Source organism: Phycodurus eques, chromosome 5 (genome assembly GCF_024500275.1).
Source record: "Phycodurus eques isolate BA_2022a chromosome 5, UOR_Pequ_1.1, whole genome shotgun sequence".
NCBI classification, from domain to species: domain Eukaryota; kingdom Metazoa; phylum Chordata; class Actinopteri; order Syngnathiformes; family Syngnathidae; genus Phycodurus; species Phycodurus eques.
The window spans coordinates 23,239,135-23,266,572 of record NC_084529.1 but is presented as its reverse complement, the minus strand read 5'-3'; the positions used below and the strand labels follow the sequence as shown (position 1 = coordinate 23,266,572).

General features: G+C 41.6%; 2 protein-coding genes across 7 annotated transcripts; one reads left to right on the top strand and one right to left on the bottom strand.

The window, feature by feature from the left end:
- Positions 1–385: 385 nt before the first annotated feature.
- On the top strand, positions 386–20,693 carry ric8b (RIC8 guanine nucleotide exchange factor B). Of its 4 annotated transcripts, none has more exons than XR_009768644.1 (11): positions 386–563; positions 929–976; positions 1,682–2,314; positions 4,484–4,578; positions 5,765–5,915; positions 7,078–7,173; positions 7,287–7,431; positions 8,092–8,236; positions 9,609–9,728; positions 14,743–14,964; positions 18,088–20,693. XR_009768644.1 is itself a non-coding variant. In XM_061678170.1 (10 exons), the coding sequence occupies exons 1-10, from the start codon at positions 480–482 to the stop codon at positions 14,849–14,851; spliced, it is 1,626 nt and encodes a 541-aa protein (XP_061534154.1). In that variant the 5' UTR covers positions 386–479; the 3' UTR covers positions 14,852–16,814. The 4 variants fall into 4 exon arrangements, 1 of the variants encoding a protein (XP_061534154.1); XR_009768643.1 differs by lacking the exon at positions 18,088–20,693 and adding an exon at positions 15,202–16,814; XR_009768642.1 differs by lacking the exon at positions 18,088–20,693 and adding an exon at positions 15,202–16,814 and having other exon boundaries at positions 14,743–15,059.
- Positions 16,305–27,329, bottom strand: si:dkey-103i16.6 (uncharacterized protein LOC557125 homolog). Of its 3 annotated transcripts, none has more exons than XM_061678172.1 (8): positions 27,142–27,329; positions 19,833–20,049; positions 19,588–19,749; positions 19,284–19,516; positions 18,524–18,624; positions 18,286–18,447; positions 18,004–18,216; positions 16,305–17,106 (listed from the first exon to the last, which is right to left on the bottom strand). In XM_061678172.1, the coding sequence occupies exons 2-8, from the start codon at positions 20,030–20,032 to the stop codon at positions 17,005–17,007; spliced, it is 1,173 nt and encodes a 390-aa protein (XP_061534156.1). In that variant the 5' UTR covers positions 20,033–20,049; positions 27,142–27,329; the 3' UTR covers positions 16,305–17,004. The 3 variants fall into 3 exon arrangements, with proteins under 3 accessions (XP_061534156.1, XP_061534157.1, XP_061534158.1); XM_061678173.1 differs by having other exon boundaries at positions 16,305–17,103; XM_061678174.1 differs by lacking the exon at positions 16,305–17,106 and adding an exon at positions 17,121–17,685.
- Positions 27,330–27,438: the final 109 nt, after the last annotated feature.

Sequence of the window (27,438 nt, the reverse complement as noted above, 5' to 3'; positions counted from 1 at the left end):
ATATATTTAAAAAAAACACTTTTTTTAGCATGCACATTGGTATTTTATTGATATTGTAACATTAAGTTAAAAACGATTTAGGCAATAATGCTATTTATCCTTGAGTTTTCTGAAATGTATTTTAAAGTATTTATTATTTTACTATGGTTTATCTCACTTTGAGATTTTCTTTTAAATGAAGTGTTCTACCAATTAAATGTATTGTTCTCAAATAAAACAGACGTGTGCATGGTTTTAATTTCCTGCACAGTTCTGATTATATATTTGACTATTTGCATGCGATACTCCATTCCGTAACATGTATTGAATTATCGAGATTATCGGTCTCTGAACACACCGCGAGAATCAGAAGACGCAAATAGTTCTGGGATTTCCGCACCGACGAACCGACACCTAAACGCACCAAGCTAGCCTGACAGCTAGCTAGCTAGACAGTTTAAAAACGCACAAAGAGTGTTGTTTTTCCTCTGACAGCCAACATGGACTTAAACAACGTGTTGTCGCAGCTCGAAAGTGCTAATGAGGTGGACATTGAGGAGCTTCTCAAGGTGTTTAATCGAGAGGTGAGTTGTGCTGGTTCTTTTTCTACATTATTTTTTTTAACGTAGCTCGAGCGTCAGCTAGCATCCTAGCTAATTGAGCGGATTGCTTTTTAAGTAAGCAAGTCAACCTGATTAAGCCTCCTAAAGACAAAAGTCGAGCCGTGTGATGTTTAATGCTCATTTGTTACATTCTAGTTTTGGTCGGACACTAATAAAACGTAAAAGGGACCGTTACATGTGCTTCAAACCTGGTGTAAATACTGTACACACAGTCATTATAGTAAACAACGTAGTTGTGTATAGAGTTATTAAGCAACGTTGAATGCTTTACTTGTATCGTGCAATTGGTATGCATATTGTCTACAATAAGCTTTTCTCATTTTTAGAACAGCCACACCTTCACTTTCGACCCAAAGGAGGAAACGCTGCGCAGTGTAAGCAAACGCCATCATTGTATTCCATTCATCTTTCAAGTGCTTACCCTTATTAGCCTAACGGGTGAGGCCAACATGCCAGCTGACTTTGGGAGAGATCGCCTCGCCAGTTAATCGCAGGACAACAAATAGGCAAACAAGAATTTATGCACACTCTCGTATTCAGACTTGTACACAATTTAGAGTCCTCAGTAAACCTTTGCTGACTTTGGGCAAGAGGCGCACTACATCATGGACTGTTCGTCAGTCATCATATAGACAAAACAATCGTTCACACTCATAAATAACCTAACATGCATGTTTTTGGAATGTGGGAGCTAGCCAGAGAAAACCCACACAAGCACAAAGAGATAAATCCATAAGAACTGTGAGGCAGGTGATTTTTTTTTTTTCGAGCAGCATTGTAGCTTGCTGGCCCACCAAAAATGTTTTTGTTTCTACATCACAAATCAAAATGTCCAACCGTCTATGGCTTCCAATTAAAAGGCTCAGAAGTTGGAGCACTTGGTTTTCAAGGTACCAATGTATATCAAACTCCCCTGTTGCACAGCAAAACTGTTCCGGTAAAAATTGCATACAGATCCACCATACTGAATGACCAAGTGTAGCAGAACAAGACATTAAAAAAAAACCAAAAAAAAAAACTTGAGTTTGTCATCTGTGGTCTAATTTCACATCACTACTATGAGTCTGTTGCCATTTCAGAAGCTCTGCCAGAGTGTTCTGATAGTGCTCGGGATGCACGTGCAGCCCAGCTGTCAGAAGACGTGTCTGGAGACCCTCCGCATCCTCTCCCGGGACAAGTGCGTCCTGACACCAGTCGCCACCCGGGACGGCATGCTGACTCTGGCCAAGATGGCCCGTTTGGGCACAGGGGAGACGGCGGGCGACGGCCAGGAGCCCCCGCAGCCAAGCGCGCCGGTGGCCGAGGAGGAGAGAGTAGTGGTGGTGGAGGCCCTGAAGTGCTTGTGCAACGTGGTGTACAACAGCGCGGCGGCTCAGCAGGTGAGCGTGGATGTGAAACTGGCACACGGCCTGTGCGCTAGCCTGCACGCGGCCGCCGCGTGGCACCACGAGGTGGGCCTGTTCACGCTGCGCCTCCTCTTCCTGCTGTCGGCGCTGCGCTCGGATCTGCGGGGGGAGCTGAGGAGGGAAAAGCAGGTGGTGAAGCGCCTGGCCGAGGTGCTGGAGCACACCCTGGACGTGAGGTGGGCTGGCACCTACGAGGCCGCCCTGCCGGACCCCCAGGCCCTGCCCCTGCCTGCAGAGGAAAATGAGAGAGCAATGGAAGCTCTCAAAGCTCTCTTCAACCTCACTGTGTGCAATGTTGGTGGCAAGGTGAGAGTGCTGTGTTGTCCACCCATCCATTTTCCATCGTGCTTGTCCTTATTAGTAAGTACATTGAATTGTCCACAGAGTACTCACAAGGTGCTTCACATGGTTAAAATACACTTCTGTATTTTATATGCACAAAAAAGATATTCAGCTTTTGGGTGAAATTTCAGTATGAACCTCAAATAACTGGAAGAATCACACAAAAGGCATCCAAGGGGCTCTCCCGGGAAATAAAAAGAAGTGGGGAAAAAAATTTGAATTTTGCCATTCGCTCGTTATTGAAAAACCGCAAAAAAAAACCTATATCAAACAGTGTGATGTGCAGTTAAGTTTAGAGAAGGTCAAGTTGGAAAGTAAATTGTAAAGGTTATAGTGCATTTTAGATTAATCCTGAAATTTCACCTGTTAGCACAATATCCTTTTTGTGAGTAGCATACAGTGGGTACGGAAAGTATTAAGAAACTCTTAAATTTTTCACTCTTTGTCATATTGCAGCCATTTTCTAAAATAATTTAAGTTCATTATTTTCCTCATTAATGTACACACAGCACCCCATATTGCCAGAAAAAAATGGAATTGTAGAAATTTTGCAGATTTATTAAAAAGGAAAAACTGAAATATCACACAGCCATAATTATTCAGACCCTTTCCTGTGACACTTGTATATTTAACTCGGGTGCTGAGCATTTCAAAGCCAGGTGTGAAAAAAAATTCCCAAAAAGACTCATGGCTGTATTCGCTCAAAAGGGTGCTTCTACTAAATACTGAGCAAAGGGTCTGAATATTTATGGCTGTGTGATATTTCAGTTTTTCTTTTTTAATAAATCTGCAAAAATTCGTTTTTTTTTCTGTCCATATGGGGTGCTGTGTGTACATTTTAATGAGGAAAAAAATGAACTTAAATGATTTTAGCAAGGCAGAACGGTGGATGACTGGCTATCACATCTGCCTCCCAGTTCTGAGGACCAGGGTTCAAATCCCGGCCCCGGGCTTTGTGGAGTTTGCATGTTCTCCCCGTGCCTGCGTGGGTTTTCTCCCGGTACTCCGGTTTCCTCCCGCATCCCATAAACATGCATGGTAGGTTAATTGAAAACTCTAAAGTTACCCGTAGGTGTGAATGTGAGTGTGAATGGTTGTTTATTTATATGTGCCCTGCGTTTGGCTGGTAACCAGTTCAGAGTGTACCCCACCTCTCGCCCGAAGATAGCTGGGATAGGCTCCAGCACGCCGGCGACCCTAGTGAGGAGAAGCGGCTCAGAAAATGGATGGATGATTTTAGCAAATGGCTGCAATATAACAAAGAGTGAAACATTTAAGGGAGTCTGAGTACTTTACACTGTATATAAAACACAGAATCATAACATTTAACAATTGGTACAAGAAAACATTTGAAATTAGATAAAAATAAACAATTAAAAAGATAATCTCGTTTTACTACAATGCCTTCCCAAGCAAATGTGTTTTGAACTATTTAAAAATGATCACTGGAGAGGCAGCTCTGTTAAAAAAGCGCATTCTACAGTTTGGGGGAAACAGACTGCAAGGCGCTATTACCTTTTTAGTTTTCAATGTTGTGTGAGGCATATCAGGTAAAAGGCAGACTGCAGTGAAATAATTAGAAAACAAAATTACACCAAATATGTTCGTTAATATGAAGTTTTGGCCTTCCTGTATGGTGTTTGCATGTTCTCCCCGTGCCTGCGTGTTTGTTTTTTTGTTTTTTCCAGGTACTGTGACGTCCCCCCACATCCCAAAAACAGGTTAATTGAAGACTCTTAAATTGTCCATAGGTGTGAGTGTGAATGGTGGTTCGTCTGTAAGTGCTCTGTGATTGGATGGTGACCAGTCCAGGGTGTACCCTGCCTGTTGCTCCATATCCAAATTGTGCACTGATACTGTGATAACATCGGGAAATACACGAGGGGGGAGTCTCTCATATAGAAGACTAAACGCAGCTAATCAATTACATTCTGCTCTTCTTCTTCATTATTATTAACATATTATACTGAGCAGCCAGGACAGATAGATTTGTAAGTTCTGTGTATCATATTTTGAGTTCATTGGTATTTAGTAAATAGCCACAGGCGAATAGATTAATAATTATTTGTGCCACCACACATTGAAAATAATTGTTTGACCAGTATTCTGTTTTGAAATTAATGTGGTTTTAAGGAGGACGACCACCAGTACAGAGTCATCGCGGCCATCCTGCGCCACATGCTGATGTTAAGGACCGAGACAGAGGAGAAAACGGAGGAAGCACACAGGTGGGGAACTCGACAGCTTCTTATACATTAATTATTGCTTTAGCGCCCATGTTGCATCATGAAATAGGTTAATAGGTAGGGCAAAAAGGTGTTGAAAGACTCACTTATGTTCAGGTAGGCAGCAAAAATCCCCCGCTGTCACTTTAGCACCTTACAATGCACCCAGCAAACAGGCTGGGATTATGTGATACCAGTGGCAGTTAATACATTTGGTACCTGGGCCTTCAGTGGGGCCTTACCTGACTTAATCCACCTCTTCGTAGCACAACCATTGGATCAGAATAATAGAAACCATCAGTACTATACAAAATGCAATATAACAACACACAACTGTGCAACATCACCTGGAGAAGTTCAGAATCGTAAATTCGGTGCATTGCTAGAAAGAAGTGCAGCAGAGAGAAATGCTACAAAATTAAGGCAATAGACTATTAGGAATAAATTGATACAATTTCATGGAACAAATATTATAATTTAGTTGTAAATGTCTTATCAGGGCTTCTTGATGGTGTGGAGTCAGTAGAAAAGGCCTTGCTGGCGGCCCGTGACAGTCAACAACTGGGTGGTACTTGCTTGAGGTTAACATATGTCGCAAGTTTTGAGGGAAACATTCTGTGGGATCCTTTTTTTTTTTTTTTTTTTTTTTTTTTTTTCAGAATTGTGCTTCAGTTTGGAGGAACTTGCTCTGAAGAGATGTTTTTTTTTAACTGCTCTGATCTAGTCTACAAAGTGATGTCATAAACCCCTCTGTTGATCTCAGCTTTCAGAGCTTATTGGCTGCTCAGGAAGCGACTGCACAATAAGCTCACGTCTTTAGCCCTCAGATGCCGCAAACAGAAAAACACTGCCACCAACTTAATTGGGGATGCACACATCACAATCGATTTGTAAAATGTGAGCTACACCACACCACACACATATGACTGGGAAAACATCAGCTTGTTTGTTCTTCTCTTACAGTGTGTTGCACTCGATATAACCCGCACAGTACAGTACACACAAAACTATGTCTGTTGTAGGACCAAGACTGGCCAGTGAGTATGGGATGAATGTGGATACGCTGTATTGAAATGCAGACAACGCTTTGGGGTTTTTGGGGTACTGGTACACCTGTGACCTTACTAGCCTCCCTTTCCTCTCATAAATCTGTCCTGAAGTGGTATCGTATTCTCTGTGCAACCCACAGCCATGCTGTCAATCTGTTGAACAACCTGCCCGTGTCCTGCCTGGACGTTTTAATCGACTTGCCCGTACGGGGAGGCCTGGAAGAATATGGCGGCAAAAACATGGACGCCATACAGGTGTTACTGGACTTCATGGAGAAACGGATCGACAAGGTAAAAGTTCATCCTTAACTGCAGAACACATTAGGTACACACGCGCTACTGCTAATGACTGTTGAAAGTGATGGTCAATCATGAATAACACCCTGGACTGTTCGCCAATCCATCACAAGGAACATATAAACAAACATTCACACTCCCATTCAAACCTATGGACAATTTATTTATGCATGTTTTTGGAATGTATGAGGAGAAAACTGAAAAAAGCATGAGGTATACATGGAAACTCCGCCAGAGCCCAGATTGGAATGCAGGATCTCTCGACTGTGAGGCAGATCTGTTAAGCAATAGGGCATCATGACTGTTCCGATGTAATATAACTCTACGGTTATATAATAATAGGGAGGCCTTGTTGTGGAGGCTTGCGCTCTACTATTTGCTGCCATTCTTCGAGTTTTTCCATCAGTTGCTTGGCTTCGGCTACGCCGCCGCTCAAATAAAGTGGAAAAAAATGAAGCGACTATAATGCCCTCGCATGTGGGAAAGGAGAGCCACAGTCATCTTTCAGACCTTTATTGAACAATTCAACACACAAATACAAAATTGGCCACAAGTTACACCCAGATGCTCACACACACAGACTAAACTGGCCAACCTGACTGCAGATCCTGATGGCACTCACTCGGCCACGCCCCTTAAAGGGGGGCGTGGCCTAATGAGTGCACAAATACCGCAGTACAAACAATAATGACACTTTTTTTTTTTTTTTTTTTTTTTTATTTCTTTACATTCTCATCTATTATATTATGTTTGTATACAATGCATTTGTATACTATACACACAGTGTCTATTCTTTTTCCTTTGGGCTTGTCCTGTTTTTCCATAAAAGCCTGTCTTCGACTTCTTCCAGTCACGCCAACTGGCATCATGTCTTCCCTCACTACATTTATCAACGTTCTCTTAACACATAAAAAAATTGTTTTGGGGAGACTGGAACAGATTAATGACATTTCAATGGGGAAATTGATTTGACGTATGTGTAAATTGAGTTATGAGCTGGGTCACCAAAGGAATCAAACTCGTAAGTCGAGGTGCCACAGTAGTCGTTCTACTTTTCTAATATCAGGTGTTGATTGAGATGCTTTTAGCGCTCCCAACATGTACTTTGTGTGTGTGTGTGTGTGTGTGTGTGTGTATGCGCCCATGCATGTGTCAGGGCGCCAACTACAAAGAGGGTCTTACTCCTGTGCTCAGCCTGCTGACTGAAGGGTCCAGACACCACAGAGAGATCCGCCGATATATCAAAACTCAGGTACTGCTCACTGACCTCCACCCCCAAGAAATAACTTCATCATCAAATGCTTGAATTTTTTAATTAAATATTTTATTTATTTATTTATTTTAAATATCATTTGTCCACTATAGGTGCTTCCTCCACTCACAGATGTGAAGATCAGGCCAGAGGTGGGAACCACCACCAGGAACAAACTGGTGCGCCTGATGACGCACGTGGAAATGGCCGTCAAGCAGGCGGCTGCAGAGTTTCTCTTTGTCTTGTGTAAAGAGAGTGGTAAGGAGGGAGGGCGAGCTCTTGTCAGGTCATTAGAGGAAACCTCTGTGTTGCCCATCTGTCTAGTAGACCTGCTTCCAATTGGGGCTCATTTGGGCAAAATCCCTAGTAGAAATATGAGTCCTGGAATTTTGCTCAAAATGGCCGACTTCCTGTTCAATAATGTCCTTGATACTTTTTTTAAAAATTTTTTTTGCATCCTGTTGCAAGAGACGTGTTCACCCAATGTCGTGTCGATCGGTGAAACTTATGCTGGGGGCTAATTTTGTCAAATCTTCCAATTGCCTCGAAATGATCATAAAACTTTGGCATCTGCAGAATGGCTGCATCAAGCCAAAATATTCGACGACCTGCTCAAGTTTGGGTTTGGGTCCTTGATACTTTTTTGTCTTTTTTTGTCATTATAGATGTGCGGCCAATTTCGTGTCATGGGTAAAAGTGGTGTTGTGTTTTTTACTTAACAGACCCTTTTCTACTGAGTTAGTTTTTCTTTTTAGGGGGGAGGGGACTGTTGAGTTCTGGATGAAAATGTGTGTGACTTGACCACTTTTTTAAATGAATATTGTCAAATTTGGAAACTGAAATTCCATGGTTTTTTTTTTGGTCACTATATGAATCCAATTGGCCTCCATTCATTTGGATGACGTGTGTGTTATTTAGTGGACAACCTGTTGAAGTACACGGGTTACGGGAACGCGGCAGGACTCCTGATGGCGCGAGGGCTGCTGGGAGGAGGGAGAGGGGAGACAGAGTACTCACCGGACGAAGACTCTGACACAGAAGAATACAAAACTGCAAAACCTTTGTGAGTGAGGGAAATACCCGTGCTGAATTTTCAAGTATCCTCACGTAAGAAATTAACAGTACAGTGAACACCCAGTTTATCTGCGCTTTAGAGCACATATAACTCTGTATCGCGGATTTTCATAAATAAGTAATTTCTTTCAGTTTTACACCTCCCACACACACTTTAACCTTTTTAAAACACACTAACTTATTATAATTCTCTAGTTTTTAAATTTATTAATACCTGTTTTCACTCTCTCGCTCAGTTTTCCAAATATATGAAAAGATGTTTGTTCAAGCTATTTATTTGTTACTCCTAGTTGAAGTTTACTGTTAAAATGACATAAACAAAAGGTTAGTAAATGTGTATTTTAAAGAGCAAAATGTTCTACCAAACAACATAATTTCATCAAATGGAAGTCTGTTAGCCTAATGCTAACAATGCAAAATGCTATTGACAGTCTGACAGAAATTAGCATCGACGTGGTAATTATAAGCCTTCAAACAGCTACTACTTTAACACATATACAGCAGCAACGCATACAATCCGAGAATACAGCAATACTTGCAGGCTTACATTCTTTATGCTCTGTGGGAACAAAGACAATTATTGGAGTTCAGTTGGGCACCTTCGATGCCTCCTTGCTTTTAAATTACACTGCATCTCTTCCAGTAGCTGCCCTATGTATTGCGGCACAACGTGGTACTATTGGACTTGCCTGTTTTCTGTTAAGACCTAAAAAAAAAAATAAAAAAAAAACTATCGCTAACATTTGCAAAATAGCGGGGGCACACTACAAGTTTCATGTTTGTTTTATTGATCATGGTAATGTACAGATTATCAATTAAAGATGCATAAACACAATGTGTTGTATAAATAAATTGTATTAATTTTACTGAGTGAAATAGTGTATTTGATCCCCAAGCAAAACATACTGTAAATAAGCACTTGGTGTAGAATCCCTTGACGAGCACAGCAATGAGACATTTCGTGTAGTTGTTCAACAGGTTTGCTAACAGTCAGAAGGGATTTGGTCCACTCGTATTACATAAATTTTAAATCGTCCCAGTTTGGGAACTCAAGATTCAGCTCCCTCCATGGGTTTTCTATTGGGTTGAGGTCTGGACTAGGCCACTCCTGTTAACCTGGCAGTATGTTTTTGGTCATTGTCATGTTGGAAGACTCGTCTTCAATGCTGAGGACTGGAGGTTTTTCATCCAAGATTTTACAGTATGTCATTTATTTCAATAGTTTGCCATTTGAGTCACAGCATGAATGGAACAGTCCATCTCAAGAGTCAACAGTAAAGATCTTGTATTGGATGCCAGTCTACCTAATAAAGTGGGTGGTGCGTACATAATACAAAAGAACCTTTTTTTTTTCCTCCCAGCATCAACCCCATCACCGGTCATGTGGAGGAGCCCATGCCCAACCCCATGGAGGAGATGACCGAGGAGCAGAAGGAGTATGAAGCCCAGAAGCTTGTCAACATGTTGGACAAGTTGTCGAGGTAACAGCTTGAATTGTAACTTTTAGCTACTTATTGAACGGGGCAAACGGTCAAACACAGATACAAAATGAGAACACTCGCAAGAAGCTGTTGTCGGCCACAACTCATGCCGATGCGCTCACACACAGACTAACGGGCAAACCTGACTGCAGCGCCTCACGTCACTTAGGATAGTAAATTGGGCTGGGGCATTATTCAAAATTTAACTGTGATATCAATTTTGGCTTCTCACGATCATAAAAACACTAAAATAAAAGAAAAACTATTGATTTGCTGAACTGTGTGAGAGAGAGACACAAATCAGAAATGACCATTTATTCAGTTCTTCAGTAGTTTTTTCACGGAGTACTTTCTTACTCGTAGTCGATTAATTTTTGGGAGGAGTACTTTTTACTTGTCATTACTTTCAAGTAACCTTACTGTTACTTGAGTACAATATTTGGCTACTTTACCCACCTCTTTGTGTGTGTTCCCATCCATTTTCCGTACCGCTTATCCTCACTAGGGTCGCGGGCGTGCTGAAGTCTATTCCAGGTGACTCTTGGGCGAGAGGCCAGCCAATTGCAGGGCACATATAAACCATTCGCACTCACATTCACACCTACGGGCAATTTGCAGTCTTCAATTAACCTACAATCCATGTTTTTGGGATGTGGGAGGAAACCGGAGTACCCAGAGAAAACCCACGCCGGCACGGGGAGATCATGCAAGCTCCACACAGGCGAGGCTGGATTTGAATCCGGGTCCTCAGAACTGTGAGGCGGATGTGCTAACCACCGAAGTACACACATTGTATGTTAAAATACAAGACGGTTTGTTTTGGAAACATTCCCAGCTTAATGCTAGCGCTCATTGATCAGCTAGCAAAAATTAGCATTAGACATCACATGAGGGATTTACCTTCAAGTAATGTACATTAACACACACGCTGAAGTAACATATACAAACAGGTAATGTAACAACACTCACGGGCATATATTATTCCTAATCTGTGAAAAACTAATTATAGCAATACAGTTCGCTGCTTTCGTCTACTCTTTTTATTGAAATGTAAGTGTATCACGCTCCCGCGAAGAGGCTAAGGATGCGCACAGCAGGAACAGCCGGTATTTAGCCTATGATTTTAATGTATTATTTTACTTATTAATTTATTTTATGCTTGTTCTTTTAAATTATATTTAAACTTGAATTTTAGTAGTAATCATTACTAACTTTAGAAATCATTGAATAATTGTTTATTCATCTTAATTTCTTAATCATTCAAAATAATGGTGATGATTGTTTTTCCAAAATCGCCTAGCCTTACTAGTAAGTCATAGAACTAAAGCGAAGACATGTCAAAAGTCGTTGTCCAACATCCGACGCCCTTAACAGTAAGTCACAGAACTACAGGAGAATGTCATCAGAATCATCTTTATTTGCCAAGTATGTCCAAAAAAAACACACAAGGAATTTGTCTCCGGTAGTTGGAGCCGCTCCCGTACGACAACAGACAGTCAATTGACAGAGAACACTTTTGAGACATAAAGACATTGACAAAAAAAAACAGTAACTGAGCAATACAGGGTTGCTAGTTATCTGGTAATGCCGGTACATAATTATTTTTTATTTTTTTTGACAATTGTGCAAAAAGTCCTTGAACACTTAGCAGTTTGAATGACTAATATTGCAAAAGTCCGGTGCAATGACCATTGTGCAAAGGGCGCCGAGACTTCAAGGAGTGTATGCGGTTTAAAGTGACGAGTAGTGCGATAATCTGGGACAATGTTGATTGTGCAAATGTTGCAGATACTCCTCAATCAGTGTGCAAATGATGCTACTCTGGCATGAGTGGCCAGTATTGATCAACAACAGATATGCAACTAGTGCAGCATGGCAAGACTACTACAGTGAGTGCACGAGTAATGTATAGCGGTCATAGCTGTCCATTCTACATCCGACACAAGAAAGCCAAATAAAAAGCAAAATCCACTCCTTTGATGCTCTAAACTGAGGTCCCATGTAAAATGCTGGCAGCCAGTTGAAATTTTGAGGCCTATTTTTTTGCTTTGTATGACCTTGGAGGTGTTTGACGTATGAAGGTGTTGACAGGCTGTGTTAACATTTTAACAAGCAGCAGCACTGAGGCACCTTGATGTAGCACTGACCTTTGTTGCGCTCGCATCCCAACACTCGCCTCGTCTCTCCCTGCCAACCGAGTCACCCGAGCAAGAATCTGCTCTACGTCAATTAGACTTGGGAGCAGCATCCGGGAGTGAACTGGGTGCGGTTATTAGGGCGCTATTAATTATACTCCACCTAATTGGTAAAGGGAACAGACCTGTCGCACAGGTTTCTTTTCATGTTTTTAATAACCAAGCAGAGTGTCCTGACTTAATTTTTACGAGCAAGAGGCAGAACAATTACGCAGGCCAGCCCATTGTCGCAAGGGCTGATCCGTAATGAGGCACGTGGGCCCCTAAAGAGGAAGATTCCTTTCTGAGAACTGCTCCCCCTTTCCTTTCATCCCGGGTGTTGTTACTCCTGAGCACACAGACTCTAAGGAGATGAGTCAGCCTTGAAAGAATGTCCTCCACTAACTGCTAAACTGCTCCTCCAATTAGCACATACTCCATCTGCACGCCTCTTATGAATTTGTGTGGTGGTGTTAATTGGGGCAGATGATGCTTTACGGTTCTATGGGTAAACATCTCGTTAGGCTTCACTTGGACCTGCGGACTTTCACTATTGACTTTGGGAATGACGGACGTCTACGTTGTCTACAAAGAGCTGTCAACAGCACCGTATCGTACGACAAGATGGTGCTAATAAACCTTTACATTCTGTTTGTAATCAATAGACGCAAGAGTACTGCCAGGTGGCAGAAAATAATTCACTACGTCTGGCCTGAACTGAAAGCATGACAGAAATATGTTGTTTGGCATTGTGCTGTCAGATATACCAAAAGGCCTGGAGTCTTGTAAAATGGAGTTGTCCTCAAAAAACGACTTGCTTCTGAAAGTACTTCTTTCTGTCTGGGGAACCCACTTTTATACAAAAAAAAAAAAAAGATATAGGTAAGACATGTTTGTTTGTATTTACATTCTTTTCCTTTTATTGAGTCAGGGCGCTTCTTGATTGACTACATTCTGTTCCACGTCACAATTCACCGCCTCATGACTTGCTAGAAGTCGGCGTTCCCCACGCATGAAGAGTTTTGGTTGTAAATATTTAACTCATTCATTATTTAAGATTGTCGGCCCGGCCTGTTTCGGACCCTAAAGTTAGGACAAATCCACTCTTAACACACTTCTGACCTCAAGGCGATTTTATAGGATAATCTTAAAAGACTTAGATTGTCTTGTGTTTGACGTGCTTGGTCGGGAAGGGGCAAAATCGGCACAAAAACAGGCCGATTGTCTTTGTGCGTGTCCTGGGCCTGAGCCATGACATCAGCTGGCCATAGGTGGAGCTGCGCTGTATTTGCTTTCAGAGTACAACCCCAATTCCAATGAAGTTGGGATGTTGTGTTAAACATAAATAAAAACAGAATACAATAATTTTCAAATCATTTGCAAAATTGGAACATCCCACAGGTGAACACACATTCACACCTTAGGCGTGAATGTGGGTGTGAATGGTTGTTCGTCTATATGTGCTTTGCAATTAGCTGGCGACCAGTACATGGTGTAAAAAAAAAAAAATTAAGATAATAATAAATTGGCTGATTAATTAAAAGATAATGTATTATAATTTTTGTCCCTTAACAATTACAACAACAAAGATATGAATTACAGTAAGAACATTTGACTGTTTTTACAATACTTTGTCCTTTAGTATTCAACTTTACAACAGAGGAATGTTCAAGTTCAAAAACATGCAAATAAGCATTAACTGATGAATTTATCTTTAGATTTAGGCCAGAAAAGTATGCGGAATACTGTATAAGCAACATAATGAGTGAAGTTACTGGCAAAACATTATTCATTCATGATCAATATACGTTTAGCTTTCTCCTAAGAATAACATGGACATCCTGGGTTTTGATCTGAATTAAGACATTTGCAAAATGCAATTTTCGTAATTGTGTTGCCATCTTTTCTTTGTGTTTGTGTGTGTGTGTGTGTGTGTGCGTGCGCCTGCCTGCCTGCACATTTGTTATGCTGATTATCGTTTTGTGCATTGTGGCTGGTTTTGTTTTATTTCCTTTATTGTTGTTAGTTTGAATGTTGTTATCTCAGTCTTAGGTTGTAATATGTTTAATGAAAAAAATTGGCCGATTTTTGACTATTTAAGAAGGGCTAATGTCAGCCGATAAAATCACAAGTCAAGAAACAATAGTGTAAAAACATTCATGGGTCACATAAAATAACTCAGAGGGCCGGATCTTGCCTTCGGGTCTTGTTTGACACCTGTTCACTAAATTGTCCTTAGGCGTGAATGTGGGTGTGAATGGTTGTTCGTCTATATGTGCTTTGCAATTAGCTGGCGACCAGTACATGGTGTAAAAACTAAAAGTTAAGTCTGGTCATGGACAATTGTGAGTGGAGTCATCTTGGATGGAGTGGTGACATGCACGCACACACACAGGAGGTATAATTGGATTAGGATGAAGGGGCATTCGTGGCTTTGAGGAGATTAGCCCCAGTGCTGATCCTGTAATTAAACTGCCACTGGAGTAGAGAGGAGAGCATGCGGGTGAGGGGTTGTCTGGACTGGAGCAAGTGTCCACAGGGGGAGTTGGGGACGCTGAAATGTAATAAAGTGAAAATTAAAAATGCATTTTTAATGTCAAATATATACAATACCAATTTTGACAGAAAAAAAACCCCGTCTGGACACACACAATAGTTTCTCTCATTAACCTTCATAGTGTTTGACATTTTGTTTGTTTTTAAACCAAGGGCTAGCTAGTGTGTACATGAGTACAGTAGAGTTCTGTTATTCCCACCATTGCTCTACATAAAGTTTCAGAGAGCAAGTTCCATTTATAAGACAGACGCTCATGTCATCATCATCATGTGTGTACCCGCAGGCAGAGCTTGATCCGTCCCATGGGAGTCAAGCCAGACGGGACGTTAGCCCCCCTGGAAGAAACGCTGCATGCGCCGCCTGGAGACGACGCTGGATCAGACTCTGATTAGAGCAAAACACGCCACGTGTCGGGAGTGGGCGGGGGCTGAGCCCAGAGAGGGAGGAAAAGCCCCCAAGCTGTGTCACATTTCAAGGCTGGATCTTTCAGATGACCTCATGGAAGGTGGATTCCTCTTTAGGAGCATCTTGTGCTGACTCTGTCCTAAAGTTTATTTTGACCAATAGCAGCCAAGCACAACAATACAATTGCCTATCAGAGTTAAGTGTGTGGGTCATTCGCAACACAAACTATTCTTTTTCGTAACGGTAGCAACATATCGGACTGTTTCCGCGACGTTAAAGACAACATTTTTATCTTGGTGAATTGTCGCTTCCTAACTGGCTATGGTTCTGTTTTTAGGTCTCAATCAGAGAGTCCGTGGCTCGGCCCAGTTCAGTGTTGACCACACACAAGGATTTGCCATCGTCAATATTGTTTATTTACAACTGCAGGCCCCAACAGAACAGGGAAAAATCCCTCTAATACACCCACACCACAGGACAATCACGCTGGGAAATTCGAGATTTAGGCTGACTTTGATCACAAGGGAGGAAAAATGCTCAAATTAGGCCCGATTGTCGGTATACATGCACCACCCCTTTACCAAGCACCCAATCAGAGTGCACTGATGTCACCCCAGTGCTACCCACAGCCACTAGGTGGCAATTCTCAAAAAGGGATTCAGGGTTTTGAGTTAAATGTCACAATGAACTAACTGCACCTTTTCAGGTGAAATTAATTGGTTTAGACAAGGTCAAATTTAATTTAACGAATAAATGTTATCATGAATTTTAGGTTCATCCTGACGTTTCACCTGAAAGTCCCTAACTTTTAATAAATAGTATTTTGGGATTGCTACTGATCTGCTGTGAGCTTTCAAATGCTATTATGAAGGTTCTTAACATCCATTAAATCAATGTGGTTCAAATACAGAAAAAGCACACACAATAGTGTGTGGATGTGAATGGTCACTTACTCCAAAGCTGTCATTGAAAAATCATCTCATGGGGGAAGCAATGGTAGATCAATGGGTCCCAAAGCATCCGGCCCCAGAGTGTGTAACACAGCTAAAATGGCGGTCTCTGTTGAGGAGGACTTTGCTGAGGTCCCCTGCGACAGTGAAGAGACCTCACTGTTGCACCTTTTTGTTTTTATTTGTTCCTAAATTAAAGTGTTATTCAAATAGTTGATTGAATGGCAATGCACTAATCATTCACCTGCTTAATGTCTGTAGTTTACTGCCCCCCTCCCCCTGTTGTATTTACTTATTTATTCATACATTAAAACATGATATCTCTTGTGAGAGTGGGACAGACCTGCTCAGGTTGAGGTCTATTTAGAACTGGGAACGTGTGGCTGTGAATAGTTTTTGATGCTCAAAGTCGTGTTTGTTCTCATCAGCGTTAGCGAACGTGTACAAAAGAAAATACAGTATCTTGGCTTATAATTTTTTGGAGTCACGAACTGTTGCTCGGTCAATATTTTATTTGAATTAAGAGCGAGCTTTAGATACACCGCTGCTTGAAGTGAAAAAAAAAATTATGCAATGGTACTGTAATGCCCTCAGATGTATGCAAGGAGAACCACAGTTAGCAATGCAATTTTGGAACAAACTGTCAAACACCTCAATTCAAAATGAGAATACTTCCAAGGAGCTTCTATCGCCCACGGCTCCAGCTCACAAACAGCTGCTGACAACAAGCAACATTAATTAAAATCACATTACCACTGTAATTTCTAAATACAACTTTGGCTACATGAGGCCTCCAACACTATTCCAGACATTCCTTTCATTCCATGGACTTTGATGATGGTGAACTCCATGTCTAACATACAGCATGTCCCCCCTCCACGGGGAGAATGTGTTCTTTTTGCACACTTTTACATGATGTAAATCTCACTATTTTATGTAGTGAACCTATCACTGAAACAAAAAACAACAAAAAAAGGCAAATAAAAAAAATTAATTGTCAGTTTGGGCTCATTACTCAACAGGTTTTATTAAATATTGCTCAAAATAGTGTGTATACTGTATTAATAACAGTTGACTTTAGACGTGCTTAAAGTAGATTTGTCATTTGTTGAACATTAGAAACAGACTGTCAGAAGCGAAAACATGTCAAACATGAGAAGGATCAACAACAGTATTGTTGTCTTCCGCTGTCAGTTGCTCAGGCAGGATGACGCAGAACACTTGCTGTCCGTCTCAGAGTCCGACTCCTCGCCACCAGTTCCGCTTCTGCCACTGACCGTCGGGATACACTGCTGAGAGGATTGATTTGTTTGGGTCGGTTGGTCCTTCACTTCAGAACTCGTTAGGGGTGTCCAATTTTTTCCACAAAGGCCTCATACAGAAAAATTTTACGATGCAAGGGCAACTTTGACATTCAACTTTAATTTGTAAAGCATGTTTAAAATAATCCAAGCATTTATATACCATTACTAAGTAGTTATTTTGAAAAACTGCTACATCACAGCTTCCTGCAGAAGGTGATAAGTTTTTTCCAGGATTTTGGGGTAGTCCTGCTCTGAGCAGCAGCCAAACAACATCTGTAATAAGCAACTGGTTAGCACATCTGCCTCACAGTTCTGAGGACCCAGGTTCAAATCCCGGCCCCGCCTGTGTAGAGTTTGCATGTTCTCCCTGTGACTGTGTGGGTTTCCTCCCACATCCCAAAAACATGCCTGGTAGGTTGATTGAAGACTAAATTGACCGTAGGTGTGAATGTGAGTGCGAATGGTTGGTTGTTTTTATGTGCCCTGCAACTGGCTGGCGACCAGTTCAGGGTGTACCCCAGCTCTCGCCTGAAGATAGCTGCGATAGGCTCCAGCACGCCCGTGACCCTAGTGAGGATAAGCGGTACAGAAAATGGATGGATGGATAATGTGATATGTTCACAAATTGGACATTGACATTGAACAGAAAATGGAGCAAACCATGTTTGCTCCTAAAACTGAATTTATTCACCAGGGCATTTTTAAAAGAAAAATGTTGCTACCCTTTTCAGTTGTTTAGTATAGTTTTTGTCATATCTATTACATATATGGCTTTTTTAGTACTTTGTTTATGCTGTAGGCCACTAAAAAATGGACAGTATGCTGCAAAATGGTCTGGGAACGGACTTTGGACACCCCTAGTATAGTTTCTGTTTGAGAGCCAACCTGTTGTTCTTGACTCTTCATCAGGTCCACAATGTTGTCGTTCCAGCCCAGCATCTCTGCAAACTTCCGCACCGTGTTTTCCAGGTCGCCCAGTTCCACGTGGTCCCCCCTGCGCAACGGGATCCTCTGGAACGGTCCCACGGCGTGCCGGTTGAGGAGGAGACGCGGCACCGTGGCGCGCACTGTGTTCACCAGGCTGGCAAAAGGCTCGATCTGAAATGCCATTTGTTAACAATTCAAGTGACGTTGGAAGGTGGGAGCTCCTCAGATGCTGCTGACGACCTGTAGCGACGTCCCCATGATGACCAGCAGGTCAGCTTTGGGGAAGTCTTTGGTATGGAGGAAGTACTTCTGAGGAAGGTCCTCGCCAAAAAAAACCACGTCGGGCTTGACCGTGGCAGCGCAGAATGTGCACGTGGGGACGTCGCCGCTCATGATGGCGCGCTAGGAGACAATTGCCGATGTCAAAAGTGGGCAACCTGCGTGATATTGAAATGTGTTCATGGGGGTTCAAACACACCTTTGCTTCCTCTGAGGGGTACGGCGTGTAGCACAGGTGACAGGAAGCGGTGGCAAAACTGCCGTGAGCTTCTACCAGTTTGTCATCAGGGATGCCGCACACTGAGGAGGCAACCATTACTTAAGTAAACAAAGCCAAAATCTAAAAACGGACTTGAACACGTTGGATCGGATGCCGTTTGAAATAGTGCTCTTATTTTAACTGTAATCGGTTGCTACCAGACAGAATGGCTTTATGAGAGTGACACTTCATGAAAAAACGTTTCTCAGAAGAAAAGCAATTTAAAACCACAGGTTAAAAATTGATTATCGATAGAGGAGGCCCAGTGTTTAGTAGGTCGTTCACCCCACATTTCTCAGGTTCCGGGTTTGAATTTCCGCTGCGGCCATCCTGTATGTTTGTAGTTTGCATGTTCTCCCTGCGTTTCCGTGGGTTGGCTCCCACATTCTAAAGACATGCAGGTTCGGTTCATGGAGGAATCTAAATTGGCCATAGGTGTGAATGTGAGTGTCAATTAATGCTTGTTTGTCTATATGTGTCCTGCGATTGATTGGCGACCGGTCCAGGACGTACCCCACCTCTGGCCCAAAGTCAGCTGGGCTAGGCTCCAGCCCACCCGCGATCCTAATGAGGATGTGCTATAGAAAATGGATGGAGGATTGATGGAAGCCCACTACTAGCAAAGTCCTGACCACTTCTGTCAAATTCAATGTGGCCTACTGGAAAGATGCCCAGTTGTATTTTTACATGCGGCACTCACATTTCTCCAGGCCGTCGATGTTCTGCGTGTAGACGCGGAGCAGCAGGCCCTTGTGGTGCAGCATGCGGATGAAGAAGTGGATGTAGTTGGGTCTGTGGCTCCCGGGATAGAGCACCTTGGCCAGAGAGAAGAAAGGCTGTGGGTCGTTGGAGAAGTAGTCGACGTTGAAAATGGCTTCCGGGTAGGGGATGTTGTATGCCTCCAAGTTGGCGTAAAGGCCCGTTCCTGGAGTTCTGACAAAAGCCAGTAGCCAGTTGAAGAGGGCGCTCCAATTATGAAATAAAAGAGGGGCCAGAACACAAACCTGAAGTCGGGAATTCCGCTGGCGGTGCTGATTCCGGCTCCTGCCACCACCACAATGTTCTTACAGCGACCCATCTTCATCCGATGGGCCACGGAGGCCAGGCCGCCACCAGATTTGGCCAAAGAGGGGCCATCTTGACGTTGACCTAACTGCTTTCCTTCACTGAAGAAGCCAAGAGAAGACCCAAGGAGAGTTTCAAAGATGAAGTCATAATATGATTCTCAAAGAATCAAAAGTTTTCCCACCTGGCAGTCAGGCCTCCCTGCCCGCTTACGCTCATCTGACTGAGGTCCTGAGTCAGTGCAGAGTGCGACTGCTTCTTGCGTTGTTTCCTGTACTGGCCCGGTCCAGAGTCCTTAGACCCGGTACTGCTGCAACTGCGTGTTAGTCGAGCGACCGCAGGCCATGTGGATCTTTTATCCTCGTTGGACTTGGACCTGCTCATCCCTGCACCTTGCAGCCCTCCATAAAAATAAAAAAAAATTATTATTTTTTTTTTTTACACAAATCATGCTTAAAAAGAAGGAAATCTGCCATTTTGATTTGAAACAGTCATTTTAGAATCAGAATCATCTTTATTTGCCAAGTATGTCCAAAAAACACACAAATAATTTGTCACTTTAGCCATTTTTAGGGGTCAAACAAAACTGTATTTTTTTGTATTTGCTTTGCTTTAACTCGGCTGTCTGCAGCCAGGTCGGCATCGCAAATGAGAATCTGTTCTTAATTGCTTCACCTCGATAAATAAAGGTGGCAAAAATAACTTGTTGAGATCTCCGACTGCTACAAAACCTAACCATGCAACGTGGTACCTTGACTTAGATACATAGCTGCTCAAGTAAAAATGAAAAAAACAGCAAAAGTTGCCAATGCAGAACAGCAACTTTAAGCCAAAATGTACACCCAGATGCTCAAACAATGACTAGCCGACCATGTTCCTGACATCGCTCACTAGGTCACACCCCTTAAAGGCACACATACACCGCTACTGTTGTAGTGACTCTACTTGGCCCAATCTACAATTATTACACTATAAAACCAGTATATTTACAATCCCCTTTATTATGTTTTCATTAGGGCTGCAACTAACAACGATTTTAATCATCAAAATCAGTTAATGATTTTTTTTTATTAATTGAATCAGATTTTTTTTTTTTTATTTCCATCCCTTTATTACAAAACAGTACATTATTTCAAATTAAGGACTACCGAAATAGTTGAATATTTACTCTCACGGCTGAAATTCTAAGTTGGAACATTTTTAGTTAGAAAAGGTCTTGAAATAATTTCTCAATTAACAAAACAATTATTCATCAATTTTATAATTAGTTGTGGATTAATCGATTAATTGTTGCACATCTAGCTGCAGCTATCAAATATTTTTAGAACTTATTATTCCATCGATTAATCAGATAATTGGATAAAACATTTTACGTTAGAGTTAACTGCAAAACAACTTTCATGAAGGACTGCAGAAATTGGAGAATATTTACTGTTGATACGTACACAGCAGAGGATTTGGACAATTTTAAGTTAAACAATAGCTGGGTTTACATCGAGCCTTGTATTCCGATTATAATCGGTTTAGAAGCCCAAACCGAGGAAAATATTCCACATAAATGCCTCAATCGGAATAAAGAGGTAGAATCTGAATGGAATTTCATTTGGATTCACTGGGGCGGAATATTCCTTTTGCCAAACCGATCAGAAGTACATTTCCGCCATGTAAATCGTGAATTGGAATGGTGCTGGGCTGCGCTGTCTGCACGTGCTCCCTCTTGACACAACTACGCGGTGACGTCATCATTTACGCACTTCAAAACATGGCGGCTTCCAACAGGAGTTCCTACGCGGCGCCAATGTTTTTAACTACTTATAACTTGTTTTTAATCAAGCTGTTGCTTTAATACAACTATAAAACAGTAGCAACTACTGGGATAAATAGATGACCAACCTCCACCTTGATAAATCACATGATGTTTACGTCGATCTGCACATGTCATGTCTGTAAAATGGCTGTTCTGATTAAATGTAGTGACACATGTAAACGCCAGATCGGAATAGCTCACGTCACATTTAAACAGTTGACTAGAGATCTTCACTCTGAATTATTTCAATCAAAATTACAAAAAAAAAAAGTCTGCATGTAAACCCGACAAATGGCTCTAAACGATTAGTTGTTTCCCAAAATAATTTTCGATCAATTTGATAATCGATGAGTTGGTTAATTAGTTAATGGAATTTCAAATAATTTCAATAGGGAATGTGGATATATGTGTACATTGAGTTATGAGCTTGAGCATTTAAGTAATTAAACTTATAAGTCAAGGTACTACAGTGTACTAGACAAATCTACAGGTAGATGCTAAGTACCGCCCAAAAAATTGAGTATGCTATTGCATGTGGGCCGAGTATGGTGATAAAGTTTTGATGACTCGCTATAAAGCAAACATCTTATGCGTGATGAACCTTCGTGTCCTCAATATTTAGAAAGCTGTTAGTGTGGAATCAACTCTTCTGTGGCCTCCCTCAGCGCTGTGAAATGCTTTAAAACCATCAACTGTTGAACAAAAGCTAATGGCTGCAATAGATTTAGCAGAGCCTCTTTACCATCCTGACACCACCTTTACCCACCCCTCACTTCTGAGAAGCTATGCTAATACAGTCCACAGCTGTGGCAGCTTTACTGTTCAGGGAAAAGCAGAGGGGTTAGTTGAGGGGCGGAGGTGGAGGGAGGACAATGTTCCATCCCAAAAAAAAAAAAAAAAAAAAAAAAGATCAAGATTGACCGTGTGTCAACAAACCCAGCTGGGGAACAGCAAAAGATGCCCCCTCCCCTCTCTGAGCAGGGACTGCAGAGATAAATGATACAGAGGCGGGATTCAATAAAGAGGGAACAGAGGAGCACAGCAAGGGGTGGGGGTGGGGGTCTTCTTTTCCAAAGCTATTCCGGGCGGAGAGGAATGAGTGATCAGCGAGGAAGCAAACAAAAGGAGCTAAAAGCCATAAAACACGGCTGCGTCGGAGAAAAGGCCTTCCCTTCTCTTCTCCGGTGGCCCCTTAGCGACCCCTAGAGGTGTGGCATATGTGTAAGACAACTACATGTTACTAGTGAGGCAAAAGCTGTAGCAATTGTATGCTACTAGAACCACAAGACATGATAAAAATTGTACTAGGTACCATCGAGTGCTTCACTAGGAGTACAAGTAGCATGCAGATGTAAACTTGTACAGTCTCCTAATAGTATGCCAAAGTTGCCCTATTAGTGCGGGGGGAAAAAGAGCGTACTACTACATGGACCTTTAGTTGGATATCAAATAGATGGTGAAACAGCTTTCCACAAGCTCTTATGCAGAGAGGACCTTGCCTTTAAGGGACTAAACGCTTGGACTCATTTGAAAAGGCAATAGCCCCCCCCAGATTTTTTTTTTTTTTTTTGAGCACATCCTTAAGAACTATTAAAAACAGTGGGACGTCAAGGTTGTCTTTTGTCTGGACTCCCCTTAGTCAGACACTGCTGCTGAGTACAGGCAATATATCAGCCCCCCACTTTGTTATTAAGGTAAAAACAGGACACAACACCATCCTTTTATTTGTTTTAATCTCTGCAAGCTTATGCTCAAGTCAAGCATGTTCACCTGCATCGGGGAAGTCAAACACATCAGTCGCATTGGCGAGAGAAGGCCTAATTATGATATAACATTCTTAAATGATAAAAGAATCCTTGTATAAATGACAAAAGGTATTTTAAAAAGGATTTGAGTGAACCCCCACCCCCTGACTTGTTTGGCCTTTCACACAGATTGCTCTTCACAGTGGAGAAGTTGAAGAAGGCCCGTTGTGGCCCCAGTGCGTCACAGCACCAGACCACCAGCGGTGTCGCTGCTTACATGAGGGCTGCGGTGATCTCATTAGGACCCCGGCCCACAACACTGGGCACACTCTAGTGCTCACCATTATACCCCCTCCAACCCAAAAAGATAATCCTTTTACAATTTCAGCAGGAGGGGCTTCGACCCAAACACGGACAAAGAGCAAATCAAGTCGGTGTAGAAACAAACCACATGTTGCTTATGCTGCATTAACAGTGTGATTTGTGGGATCGTTATTACAACAGCACACAAAAGGTTGACGTGAGAACAATGTCTTTATGTCTCAAACGTGTTCTCTGTCAATTGACTGTCTGATGTCATACTAGAGTGGCTCCAACTACCGGAGACAAATTCATTGTGTGTTTTTTGGACATACTTGGCAAATAAAGATGATTCTGATGTGTCCCGACCTTTATTGAGCCAAGACACATTTTACATTAGGAAAATCTCATGGCACACCAACAAAGAATGTCATAAAAGTATCTATACTGAAATATGGATGATATCTTCTCAAATTACTCGCTAATGCGCTTACTCATCTGGGCCCGTTTAGTTGAACTCAAAGGTATTATTCTATTGTATGGATAGCAACAGGTGGCTATACGAGTCAAGCGTACCTTCTGCCATCAAGCGGGAGAGCATTTAATTTCCCTGCCTCGTCACTATACGTCGCTGGCATAAACAGACAAACAAATACATAATAATAATAAGAAGAAGAAGAATTTTGTCCACTAACATGAGTTTAGGAGATATAGTTCAACACATCGTGACCGCGAGTCTAAGACACGTCGTCCGAGTCAATAAATGAACGCCGCACCTCAAATAAGACAAGACAAATCAGCAGGCGGTACCACTAGAGGTGGCTGGAATAATTATTTTTAAGACATCGGTTACAACCATGCAGTTATGGTAGACATTCAAGAAAGTGTGTCTGTTTGCAACAGTGCAGAGCAAAAGCTGGTACAGAGGCCGTAATGAAATACATTCTTTATCATAAGAACAAAACAAATAAAAAAATCATCTAACAGCTAGCTAGGCGTTTTAGCGAATAATGGAGGATGGGGTTCCCCCCCCCCCCCAAAATCTATGAAGTGAATTCGCGAGTAGGCAGGGAAGCACTGTACCTCCATTTTAAAAATTTAAAATGGTAGTTATACCAACTGTTTGTTGGTTATATTTTTGGCATTAGATGGAAGTGCAACAATTCGTAGTTTGGCATTCACAAATCTATTCAACGGACTTATCCTCTGTTATTTGCAAAAAATTCTCACCTATTTGCTGTTTTTGTGCTCAGACCAAAGCCATGTTTGTGCCATCTTGTGGCCCAGCACCTATATTGAAGTGAGGATAGGAGCTTCATTTATTCAGGCCATAGCCTTGTCTAATAGAAAAAAATGATTTGCTGTCATCTTGTGGGATTCTATAGACAATTCCAAACCTTTTGGGGTGTTTACAGGATATTTAGAAAATTATCACTATTCGCTATTATATAGTGAGATTTCACTGTACTTCCATTTTGTTCCAAATAATACCACCTCCGTTTTGCCAGTTACACATGATAGAAGCTCAAGATGACTGAGGGAACAAAATAATTAACTACAAAGCAGCTTGAACTAGGCAACTTGTGCTTACTGTTAAGATGCTCAGTCATTTGGAATGCTAAGTATTTTTCTTTTCTTCCAAAGCCATCACTCCTATTTCAAAAGTGACAGAAAAGGAAATTAAACTGGATAGCAAAAATGTGTAATTTAAGTTTTACTAATTCAATGCCACAAAAGGAACATTCCCATTCATGTCACCAGAGTAGAGCTCATCCTCCTCCTCCTGGTGGTGCTTGGTCTTTGCATTTAACCCCTGCACTCATTTTGGTCTCCCCCAAAACGAGGGATGGCAACAGGCAGCTTGGTCGCCACGGAAACCTCTTCATCACTTGGTCGGAGAGGCAACAGCTCAATGTTGTGTCTCCCCACCTGCTTGCTAATGACATATCAGTGTGTGTAGTGCCTTTGTGTGGCCTTCCATTTACACAAAGCCGCACGTGCTAATTTGTTTTACCATATTGGTCGGTGTCACACAAGGGAAAGAGAGCGACTAATGACTGTTGTTCCTCGTTACACCTCTGGGGACGTTCCTCCTCTCTCCACTTCCACCTCCAAACTACTGATGCCTCGAATAGCTAGAAGCAGGACAAGCAGTACTTCAAACCAACTAAAAATGAAACTTAACTCAATGGCAACCGACTATTTTCTCTGTTAGCTTTTATTTTCAATAATAAATCAAGATAAGCTTTTATTTTCAATATTAAATCAACATTGTTTGGTTAATAAAACAATAGAAGTTCCCTCCTCTAGATCTTCAGAAGCTGTGTTTTTTCACGCCACAAAATGCTGATATATTTAATTGAGAATGGCCTTAAAATTTTACTTTTGATGCCATATGTTGATCCATTAAGTAGCTTAAAGTGACAGATTCAGCACAGGAAATAAGCACAATTTAACACCGGGTTGTCTGAAGTCCAACCTGGGGGTCATTTGTGGCCCAGTGTATGTTTTTCCTTGGTGTGCTGCTGTGCAGCTGTATGCTGTTAAATGTGGAAAGATGGCACACTATTTTTTTATTTAAAATGGAATAAACTGAATGCTAGAAAGTTTACTCAGTTTGCCGTGTGATTTTTTATTTTAAATGGTAAATAAATTTGAATGTTGAACTATCACACTAACTTTATAAAGAAAAAAACAAGTTCAATATACAAACTTTGAGGATGTATTTTTTTAATTCAAAATATCTAAATATTTCCAAGGCTAGCAAAAACAGAGCATTTTCTTCTTGGTGTATTTACATGCACTTTTATCTCAATTTGTAAAGTCCGTTAAAAACTGTTTCATTCCATTCAATCCAATCTGTAAAATACGTAATATGGTAGTTATACAGGGGTCCTGGGTTTACGTTTTGTAGTTTATGCAAAGTGGTTTGTGAAGCAGCATAAGATTAGGTGGTCACGCGGCACAGAAAACACGCTCAATTATCGCCATACTTACTGTTTTCTATTTATTGATTTTTATTGATGGCCTAGAAAAGTTCTTGATACAAATATTTACTGTAATAATTATGAAGTTACTATAAATTGGTTTGGTTAGCGACGGACCACGGCGCATTTCTTACGTACACATTAGAATTACGTAACGTCGCCGCCGTAACATCGGAACCCCGTCGTAAACCGAGGAGCCCTCTCTGTATTTTCCATCCATTTTTTTCCGCTTATCCGAGGTCTCTGCATTTTTCTGACCAATCAAGACTTTAAAAGGGTTTAGACTGCCACCTGCTGTAATCGGTAGCTAATTGCACAAGGACACACCAGTCTTGCCTCGTTGTTTACTCTTTTAACACATTTCCCAATGCACAGATAGTCACCTTAACAGCATATTAAACTACCTAGCAACTGTCTTGTCATCATCCAATGTTGACTTATGGGGGTGACATTTACCTCCAATACATGTCCAGTTACGCTGAACACCATTTACAAAGCAAGACCAGTCATTAAAAAGCCCGATGCCCATTTCAATCGCATATCAACTAGAAATACTCTTCCTACATGCCAATGCGTGCCATACCTGTAGTGTTAGCTTGTTACTGCTCTGGTGACACAAACATAAATTAAAAAACAAAACGAGGTTATAGCTACCTTTTGTCTCCACAGAGAAAAACTTTTGAGAGTCCAACAGACGGGGGTGTTGTGAGTCTGGATGAATTAACTTTAAAAAAATATATATATATATTTATTATTTTAAAAAGTCCTAAATGTCCGAAGTCAGTGGCAAAAGCACATAGTTGTCATGTGGGCAGCTGCTTCCGTACACTCACGAAGCCATTACAAACACTGGCGGGAAGAAACTCTGAGCTCGTATCACGTGGTACAGCGTTTCCGCTCTCATTTTCTACAATCATTGTATTTTTTGTTGTTATATTATGTATTTTGTTT

What these genes read in the sequence shown, in the direction of transcription:
- si:dkey-103i16.6 (XM_061678172.1), bottom strand. Translation starts at nt 20,032, where the DNA reads ATGAGCAGGTCCAAGTCCAACGAGGATAAAAGATCCACATGGCCTGCG. An exon ending in ACCCCTCAGAGGAAGCAAAG is followed by an intron (nt 18,448 to 18,523) that starts GTGTGTTTGAAC and finishes ATTGTCTCCTAG; the next exon opens with CGCGCCATCATGAGCGGCGA. An exon ending in TGAAGAGTCAAGAACAACAG is followed by an intron (nt 17,107 to 18,003) that starts GTTGGCTCTCAA and finishes CAATCCTCTCAG; the next exon opens with CAGTGTATCCCGACGGTCAG.
- ric8b (XM_061678170.1), top strand. Translation starts at nt 480, where the DNA reads ATGGACTTAAACAACGTGTTGTCGCAGCTCGAAAGTGCTAATGAGGTG. An exon ending in TGTGCAATGTTGGTGGCAAG is followed by an intron (nt 2,315 to 4,483) that starts GTGAGAGTGCTG and finishes TGTGGTTTTAAG; the next exon opens with GAGGACGACCACCAGTACAG. An exon ending in AAAACGGAGGAAGCACACAG is followed by an intron (nt 4,579 to 5,764) that starts GTGGGGAACTCG and finishes TGCAACCCACAG; the next exon opens with CCATGCTGTCAATCTGTTGA.